The sequence below is a fragment of the Drosophila tropicalis genome, unplaced genomic scaffold, assembly GCF_018151085.1.
Source record: "Drosophila tropicalis isolate 14030-0801.00 unplaced genomic scaffold, ASM1815108v1 contig_859, whole genome shotgun sequence".
Classification (NCBI taxonomy): domain Eukaryota; kingdom Metazoa; phylum Arthropoda; class Insecta; order Diptera; family Drosophilidae; genus Drosophila; species Drosophila tropicalis.
In genome coordinates, this window is record NW_027173353.1 from 8,750,147 (window position 1) to 8,760,887 (window position 10,741).

The window sequence follows — 10,741 nt, forward strand, 5'->3', positions numbered from 1 at the left end:
CTCTATTTATTGCTACATGCCGCAGCAATGATACTTTGTTTATTATCTCGACCAGGCCAAAATAAATGCTGTTGTATGTGCAGCGGTTTTTTTTTTGCCTTTGCGGTGAATGAGGCAAATAAGACGAATCACCCATTCGAAACCTTGAACAAACTATTATTATTCAGTGTGCGCAATGAATAATTTCAAGTGGATGGATGGCATAGGGGCTTGGGTTTCCTAATCTCTTTTGCAAAATCGCCTCAATCATTGCAATGATCTCAACAGCTGGCAAAATGCAGTCATAAATTCCAATACCATGCCGCGATCTCCAAGTGTTCCATCAAAATCAAAGCTTTTAAGTCGCTGCCCCTGAAGTGTTTCGTTCTAATTTGTGCTTGAGGCAGGGCAGAGGTACAGAAGCTGGCCAACAAATGCTCAATTAGCCGCTATTACATTAATAATACGCGTACTTGTCTGCCCAGCAAACAGTCCAATTCAGCAGTAATTGAAAAACGGGGCAAAAAATCGAACATACGAATATTTTGTATATCTATTATTTGGTAAATGAAAATCTGTATTATTGAAATTGAAATGAAAAGCGCACATTCGCCAAAGTGAATCGTCTGCACTTAAGAGCCTAAAAGTTTCAATCTCTCAGTCTTTGCCCCGAAACTCTCAGACTCTCTCAATTGGCAATCTTTTGCACTATGGGTAAATAATTTCGAAAAAGATGACAAATATTACACTCATTTAACGTCATTTAAACGGAGTCAAACTTAACATTTTTGTATTTTAAAACGATCTCTAATCCACAAAGTGGATGTGATTTTAATAAATTCTGAAAATACTTAAAGTAAGTAATTAAAAATGACAAGATGAATATGTGTATCAAAACGTTCTTATTTATAGTCTTATTTATAACCATATCAATCTACATAAATAATAGAACTAAAAGACCATAAGATCCAGATATGAATGGTCTACTAATTTTGTATATGGACTATTTTAGTATGTAGCCTCATTAACCGTTAATTCTCATTCTCCTGTAGTATCTTTATCCAATATGGTACCATATCCACTTTAATTATGTCAAACGATAATTCATTCCACAAAAGTATTAGTTACTTATTGTGAGTTTATTTGATATTTATTCCTGTTCTTCATGCCAACAAAGTCAGACTTAAAATTTTAGTATTTAAAAACGATTCCTATTCCTCAGAATGGATGTAGTTTAAATAAACACATTGACGATCTTAACAAAAGAAAAAATACATCAATTTTACATGTTAAGGTATGTATTTATATTTTAAAAGGAGAGGAGAAATAGGTCTTTAAAGGATGTGTATAATGCTCACATGTTTTCAAGCTTAATGCAAATTTTAAATATTTAACCTATTTTTAAAGTCTTTCTAAAGCAAAAGTGCTCTTTTGTTTACTCGCTTCGTATGACATAATCCCTGATAAGTTCTGGCTCCTTTGCATATTTCGGTGAGAAGTTTTTCCAAATTTATCAGTAGTTAATAAGAGGTATTAAAGCATTACTATATTCCTTACTTTTCCAGCGATTGTTGATACTCAAAAAAGTTATTTGCGATGATAATATATTAGCCAACAACTGTGTTCAAAGGTTTAGCTTATCAGGGGCTACGTTGTTTTCTAATACACTCTATTTCTTGGTGAAAGTTTCCGATTTTTATATATGCTTATGACCGTGAAAAATTTATCATTCCTATATGCTACTTGACAATGGAATGGCTACTGGGACCACCTCAGTAGCTGGTCGTTGAATGTTTTCTTCGGTTTGTCCTTTCAGTGGCAATTGTGGAAATCGGAAACCGGCGACATAAACAAGATCATTGTTGTAATCATGCGTGTGGTTGTTTGTTTACAAATCACGCCTAACGTCCATGTAAATGCTTCCTGGCGGATTGCAGTCAGACAGGATACCACTTGAGTTTTTTGGATTTGTGTGAATGTTGACCACGCCTGTGGTGAAGGCCGAAGGTGTCTAATTGGTTGTCTCTCGTCTAGACAATGGTTGACAATATGTTTGGCAACAAGTCGAACAGTGGCGCGTCTGAGTGCCATTCGAGGCGGCAAAATAGGGATGGGAATGGGCATGGAAACGGGAACATCGGCGGACCACACAAAAGACGAGAATATAACTCAAATCGTACTTCAAATAAGCAAAAGTTGCCAGCAACAACAAACAATGCCAACAAACCACAGCACGACAGGCGCATTTAATGCACTACTCAACCAGAGGCAGTGGCAGTGGCAGAACTCCAGTCCATCATGTGCTCAACTCAGCCCATCTCATCTTGTTCATCGTTTATCAGGGCCCCATCAGGTGTAGGTGTGCGGTGGCGTTGACTTTGTGTTCCGCCGTTAGAGGCGGATTTTGTTTATGCTACTTTGTGAGCAATAAAAGCACAGACTTGCCTACCATGTGGGTGGTCCCACCTTATGCTGCCACGAACGACAGCGGCACAACATGGTTGGGTGGAGAAAATAGACATGGTTATGGTTATTTGAAATCCCAGCATTCACATCATCGCCGCTTGCTAATTACCGGCAACTCTTCAAAGTCATTCATGTGGAATTAATCAATGCATTGTGTGTGCCAGCCTGGAGGAGGACTGCCCATCGAAATCCCTGTGAGAATGAAGATCAAGCTGAATCATACAATAATCGAATTGATTTCTACCACTTGAATGTGAGAGAGTGTAAGTAACGTGTCCGGGGACAGCTATGAGAATCTGAAGTGGCAGCGAAATAATTTGTAATAATTGTCTCATTAGAATGCTTCATCTTGATACGAAGCCAAAGGCCACTTTGGTTTACCCTCTAACCCCCCCGAATCACAGGGCAATGGGCATATTGTTGAGAGAAGAAGCCATCCTATAAGATATAGAGCCTAATCGGGAAGTTTGCTTTAATTCTTACAGGGTATCTCAAAGTTCAATTCCATTAAGTAGTTTTTGGTCTTGGGAACAAATTCTCATCAAGTCAAGTGTTCACCATGAGCATTTTCCTTCTCCTCTCACATTTTGATAATATTCGGATATACTTTCTTCTACATTGTCTGACTGGTTTGTTGACCTCGCTCAGTTGGCTTCTGTGTGAGAACTTTGGCCTCTTCCATGGCCTCCATTTTGGGGACCACCGTTTTCAGGTAATCCATAATCTCCTCAAAGTTATCCTTTGCCAACAACTGTTGCTTGTGCACGGACAGCAGAGCAATTGCAAACTTAAAGATCACATCGGAGGACTCGAGGAAAAGCAAATCAAAAACACGGCCCACAAAACCCAACGGGAATTGGGAGCTGAAGACAGTAAGAATCCAAGGAGCTGCGTACAAAGTGGGTGACACATCGTTTTGATCCAGCCATACATATAGATCCGGCAAATGATCCTTAACCAGACGGGAGAGCTGATACAACTGCAGTTGCAACTTTTTCATATCTGGCAGATATTTAGTCCGCATGTTGTGACGGAACATGAGATGTTTAAGCAATTGAAACGCATTGGCTTCATCACACTGAAAACAAAGGAAAAACAATTAAGTAATTGGCTTGGATATGGAAAATTATGAATGGCTTCAACTTACATGCAATAGCAGCACACCACAGATGAATCCCAGACCCTGACAGTAGCCTACCTGTGGATCAAGTATGGAGTAGGCCTTCAACAGATTGAATAGCGATAACTGACTCAGGCCCTATGGATCTTTATAGAAGTGATGATTGGGAAATGTCCTGCCCAGATCTATAAATATGGCATGCTGATGTTCTGTGAGATGCTTCAGCAGCGTGTGATACGGCGTATTGAAGTTGGGGAAACGTTTTGTGTGCACGGGAGCTGTGTTCATGGAATGCTGCTCAGCCAGGAACGTCCAAACATCGCCGCGCTTAGACCGTGGAACACCTGTGCGAATGGCATGACCCAAGACTTTGGGATCTTTCTTATTGGCAATTTGCATGGAGTTGCGTTCAATGATATGCAAACGGTGTCAAATCGGTCAATTGACAGATTACAACATCATCGTTCGATCCAGAGATTGTGATCCCATCGGAAGCCCAACCTTTACAGCTCCAATAATTACAAAATTCCGCCGAATCACTGAGGGGTGTATTGCTAAATCTTCGTAATGCAAGTGGTAAATCTTCTGGTAAATTTTCAACTGCTATAATGTAGGATCGGTTTCACTATATGACTGTTTGATTGAGATGTTCAGCAACAATGATTAATTGATTGTTTGATAGATGATAGATACAGGGGCGAAGAGAAAGGAAAAACTAATGATACAATTGCACTTGCCCATCGCGACTTTGCCACTATCGAGCTTTCTGCGGAGGATTAAAAATTTTTGCAAGTGGGGGCGGTTTGATGGGATCTGAAAGTGGGCAACATTTTAGTCTTTATTCAAAATGAAAATAATGAAACTCACCTGTATTTATTCCCTCAAAGTGTCGTTGGCGTAGCGGGTGTGGTCTGAGATAGGGTTTCTTCCTGCAATTGCAATGGAGTAGAAAAAATATTTCATTAGAAATTTTAAATAATACAATAAAAAACTTTAGTTTTCTTAATACTCACCTCCGTATGGAAGAGCACGTCCTCAAAGAGCTGCTCCGGCGTACTAAGCACAGCTGCTGCCTGCTGCCTCACAGGTGAATTTGGCGGGATCTCATGAGTCGCGTAGTACCTTGCGGCATACGCTGGCCAATCCATTGTATTGGCCACCTCTTGTGATCCTGCCAACTCCACCCGCTTCTGCTGTATAAGCGAGTGCAGGACCCTGTCTCTCCCACAAAATCGTTTGTGGTTCGACACGCTTCGGTAATTACAAGCACGGTAAATATTGCACTTAGTGCAATATTTTGTGCTTCGATCAGCGCAGTCTGTGCGGTGTGCCTCCATTTTTGCAATGGACAAAAATCGATTGGCACACAGCGCACAGACGCGAGTTTTACCGAAGGGAAACCATATACGCAAGTCTATGGTTTCCACCTGCACCGCTGAGGAGCGCTGCTGCATATCCGCCGTAGGAGCAACTTCCTCTACCGGCGCTGGTTCAACATAAACCACTGGCTCTTTTTCTGGCTCAAGAGGCGGAACAAACAGTGGTTCATGTTGAACCAGCTCCGGTTTTGGCAACACCATCACTTCTTGCCGCTGAGCAGGCAATGCCCGATCAAACACAACCAGTTTATATACCCTTGCAGTTTTTGACAATAATAATTTTACTTGTTTAAAATTGGTTTTCTGCAACTCAATTCATTAATATACATTCAAAAAAAACAATTTTACTCTATATTTTACAATTTGTTCTTCTTCTTCCCTCATTCCCAAAGCAAAGCAACGGAAACATACACATACACTTTATGTAGTGTTGCGTCTGCGTGTGTATGCATGTGCTCCGTTGATGACTGTAACTTGTGTTATATTTATACGATTCGATTCAAATTTTGGGATTTTGGTTTTCATATCTAATAGTATTACATATCCAAATGTAATACAATTACATACCTGCTGAAGCATCCTCATGGCATGCTCCGCCAGACCAATAACCCGGTCCACCTGATCAATAGCCCGGTCCGCCTGAAATGTAAAAGAAGGAAAGCTATTTGGAAATTTCTAGAAAATTTTCATAAATATACTTACACTTGCCTTCGCGGTCAAAAGTATTTCCTTTGCATTGGCAAAGTTGCTCATGTTTGTCTGTAAAGAAAGTATAATTCAATGGAATTAAAAAAGTTTGTAAAATTATAAAGTTTTCCTTCCATACTTACAACGTTTGGCGGTTACGAAAATATGGCGGAGTCAAGAATACGCCGCAATTTACAAATTAGCCTTTCTTCCCATTCCCAACATTTCAAAAATTTGTAAATGCACTTTTTTTTTTATTTATTTTTTTTATTTTTTCCCACAAGACCAGTTACTCTTAAAAGCTAAAATAAAAACTAATTGCAAAACCCCCTCTAATACTAATTCATATTCAGTAATATTATTTATTTTACTTAAACTAAAATATTCTTTAGTTGTATTTAAAACTAATTTTCCAAACACTTCTAATTTATTGTTTGAAATGTTTGCAATGTTAATGCTCCTACTGTTGCCCAAGGATCCAAACTTCCTATTAGATGAATGGATCCTTTGGGCAATAGTTAACAACGACTCCTTCTCCTTTTTGTAAAGTCCTTCAAGTCCGCTGGAACAACGAAATCGCAAACTTCTATGACTGCAAGGTTTTCGATGTCCAGCGGCCTTGAATAAATATAACACAATGTGTCATCGATGTGCTCTTTATGGTTGAGCATTACATTCTGAAAATTAATGTAATCCCAAACAAAGGGGACTTTTCCTTTACTATCCAGGAAATGCTTTCGCACTCTACCATTAATCGGATTGCCATCAACAACAAAGCAAACCAAATTAGTCGATATATGTGCTTTAGTTACAAATTTTATAACCGCATTAACCAACTCGATAATAGTTTCCGCCGCCATGTACTCCTCCCTGGTTGTCATCAAATACTTTCAATATGTGGATATATGTAAACATTGTCTGTTATTTAACAGAAGTTAAACTGATGCATAGATGGCGCTGTAATTACTGGCGCGCCATCTATTGTTCCAGCTTTAATTGGATTGAATTTTCGACAAATGAGTACATCAAACTTTTAACTTACCCACTTCTTTGACTCAACACTAGGGCCCAGATCCGTGGAATCTTCTTTGGAATTCCGAACATGATTAACGTCATTTCCACCAATAAGTATTTTTTTTTAGTTTTTTTTATATTGGAACGACCACTGTGCCCATCGGAATTGAATCATCATTATCCGATCATATCTTCCATTCACCATAACTTTAATTTTATCTAATATGTCAAATGTAAGGCCAAGTAATTAAGAAGACTTTCCATTTCTCACGGATATCGCCAATCAATAGCTTCGGCGGTCGCCCGACGAAAACAGAAACTAAAAGCAATTGGAACTTGAGTTAATCTAGTTATACTTAGTTAGCCATGGCGCTACAGACGAGGAACTTTATCTTTACTTTGATTAGCTACTCACTTGTCGCAAATGGAAGTGTCTCGTTTTATTTCAATTACAAAACGGGTCATCTAAATAAGTCACGCCTACTCAAATACTACAAGGGACTCCATCATTTTGCAACATTGACACTCATTTTTGTGGTACTTGCAGAGAGATTCACCAGTGACGAAACCAATCCCAAGCTATGGGTATTAAGTACTCGTATTTTTGATTCAGTTTTAATTGCCTCTCTGTTGAGTTGTATCTGGTGTGTTTGTCGGTGGCAGAACAAAATCTACAACATGTTTAGTTTACTCCTTAAATTGGAGAAACGGAATAACGAGAAAGGATATTTCGCATCGAAGGCTCAACGAAGGCATCTGAGATTGTTGATATATTTCAAATTGTTGCTCCAACCCATGGCAGGAATATTATTTGTAATCATCATCTGTTTCCGTGGAAGATATATTGTGATTCTCGAATGGGGTTTAACGTCCTTCGTTGTGTTTTCGACAGAATTTCTGATATTTTGTCTGATGGCGTTAATAAGTTCCTGTTGCTGCTCACTTCAGGATGGGTTGGAGCGTATTCTGACACTGAGTGAAAACCCCATGGAAATGGGAAGTTGCAATCAATTTGAAGAACTTCAGGAGTTACAAAAAAGGCATCAGGACTTGGTTTCTCTGGTCGAAGAGCTTTCCTCTGTTTTCTCATATGTTCTACTTGTGATTATAGCACGTGTCGTGTCCTGGGGCTCCTTACTGGCATTTATTTTGCTACGTCTTCGTTTTGAATCATCCGGTTTTAGGATTCATATGACTATTGGATGTTGTGCATCGATCTTGGGTTCGTTTGCTCTATATACTATGGCAAATACCATGAGTCAAATGCTTCAACATACAAGGGTCATATTAGGGCAGACTTTTGGACAGGGGCTTTTGATTCAGCGAAGTGTAAGTATAAAATGTTCGAAAATATCTGGATGTTGACTAAACAAAGTCTTTTATCTTAGACCGAGTTCTTTGGTCTGCATCTCTCATATCAGGATACACAGGTTAATGTCTTTGGCGTTTTCACTATCAATCATCGTCTAGTGTTTGTGAGTGCAACTGCAATTCTACTACATGTGATTTCTATGGTTCAATGGGACATGGCTAATGAGCTCTCAATCAAAGGACCTCGAGTTACGACTTTATAAGGCCTGCTGTTTCATATCACACTACTTTAAGTATTTATTGAATTTGCGTCATTCTCACAATTTAATTGAATTATTTGCACTAAGTTTTATTGAAAAGTAAAAAAGTTCTCTAGTCTTCAATTAAAACATAATTTTTTCATATATCAAATTGCTTCCTTAAGAGGTTTATACATATATGAGTTTTCAATTGAGTCGATATACTCACAGTCGGTCCTTTCTTTCTGTCTCATATATATCAATTGAATTTAGAGCTCGAAATTACATACAAGAAGTACTAGCAAATCATCATAACTTATATCTAACTGGAAGATAAACAGAACACTCATTACAATAGCATTTCATTACATTGAAAGCATTCCCTGCAAGGGATCCTTGTCGAGCAAGGATTTATTTGCACCCGATTGGCGTAGTGTTAACACATAGGCGGATCAAGGGCTGCAAAATTGGAGAAATTCCCCCTTAAATTATGCTAAAAGCAGCAAAGCATTCAAAGAACTTTTGGAATGTACTGTGCTGTAATCTTGGAAGCAAACGTTGTTGATAGAGTCTTTTTAAAGTGCAAGCCATACAAATCTGTTGAAAACAATGAATACCATATTGTATATTGCATACTTTAAGGGGCAAATTTACCCCATTTTACAGCCCTTAATCCGCCTGTGGATTAACAAATGCTAGAGGCCCCCCGTATCATCATTTACCTACTACAGACTAAGTGACATAGGTAAATTGACAAAAATTTAATTCAAATAAATTTTAACCGATTTTTGAATGTCATGACCCCACCTTGAAATATTACAGACCCCACCCTGGCTTAATTCCTCACCGCACCAGCCACAGGATGCTTTTTCAGGATTCTGCTTAAGATACATTTAGCTATACATCTGTCAGATGGCGAGTTGTCAACAGAACTTGGAAAATAATTTTCTGCTTTCCTTTCCTAAATTTCATGCAGGTCGGAGCTTTCCCTACTTAGGCAAAGATCTTAGACATTTTAAGCCAATTCGCAGCTTATGAGGTCAAAGGTGGGCAAAGAGCCGAACGATGTCTAAAGGATTTTCCCAGATTGCTGTAAAAAAGAAAACAAAGTAAAGGGACATGCGATACAATTCAAGGACTTTGGAAAAACTCTTTCGTTTGCAGGAGTTCAAAGAGTTCATTTACTTCCAGATAAATTTTAAAAGGTTAAATTGCGACTTTTCATTCCCCCTCAAAAATTAAAAATTAACACTTATTTTTTGAAAGTATCGTTTTGCTCTTATTTCTCTTAATTATTCTTTTCGGTTTCTTTTTTTGTATTTTTTTTGTGTTTTCATTTTTATTATAGAATTTTCCATTTTCGTTTGTTTGTGATTTTTTGTTTTTTGTCCTTTTTTTTTTTTTGCTTATGCATAAATACATATGTATAAGTAGTTTTGTATGTTTCATTCTGATGTTTGGGTATAATGTTTTTGTTGTTGTTTGTGTTTCTTTTATATCATTTTGAATTTGTATTGTTTTTTTTGTTTAAATCAACATTCACAAATACTTGTACAATCATTGAAATGATCTTGGACTTTTATCTTGTATGTAAAGAGATGACTTAAATTATGTGTGTATGGGTGTGTGTGTGTGTGTGAGTGTATTTAATGGAGCTTTTAGATATATGTATATAAGCATTTGCATACATAAGTACAGCCATTTAAGTATTTTATGTAGACATTCACTTAACTACTACCAAGTAGAAACTGTGCTGTGATCCTAGGTGGGAAAAGGGGGCGGTGTGTAGCCATATATGAGAATACATATTGAAAATTGAATATTGTGTATGCATCGGATGATGAATGATATGAGTCAAAAGAACCGAGTATAAACAAAGCTCAACCAAGTAACAATTACGATTATTCATTTTGTATCTATTTATGTATATCGGTTTCTGGCCTATCTGTATCTGTATCTGCATTCCGATGCTGCCTGTATACATATATGTACTATATGAAGACGCAAAATATATACACATCTGTTAAATATATATATATTATGTTTGTTTTCTTGTATGTTTTGTCTTTCTCATTGAAATTTACTTGTTCTGTTCTGTTTGAAAATTTGATTAATAATTTGTTTCTTTAAAAATTTGTCTCTTTCATATTTTAAAACTTTTACTTTTTAGCCATTTTTTCGGTTGCGTTTTCTGTTTGCATTTTTAATGTAATTTATGTTTTCTGCAAAAAATATATTGTTAGCACATTTATAGCCATATATATTTACATAATATATGCACTTTTTGTTTATCTTTTTCTTGTTTTTTTCTTGTAGGTACACGATTCTCACCTAATGTTTAATTGAGAGTTTTAAACATTTGCATACTGCTCGCTCTGTTTTCTTCTTCTTATTCTTGGTTTAGATTATCTTTTGTTTTGTGTATTTAATATAGTTAGTTAGGGAAGATTGGGTTTGTTTAGATTGGTTTTTGCCTTTGTTGTTTTGGGTCCATGTTAGTTGTTGTTGTTGTTGTTGTTGCTGCTGTTGTAAATTCTAGACGATCA

At 37.4% G+C, this 10,741-nt stretch overlaps 1 protein-coding gene across 1 annotated transcript; it reads right to left on the bottom strand.

Moving 5' to 3' along the window:
- Positions 1 to 3,058: 3,058 nt before the first annotated feature.
- On the bottom strand, positions 3,059 to 3,979 carry LOC137582215 (TBC1 domain family member 1-like; the record flags this gene model as incomplete). Its single annotated transcript, XM_068296673.1, is given in 2 exon segments — positions 3,059 to 3,523; positions 3,593 to 3,979. Coding segments are annotated over 2 exon segments (852 nt in total), but the record flags the coding sequence as incomplete, so codon positions are not given.
- Positions 3,980 to 10,741: the final 6,762 nt, after the last annotated feature.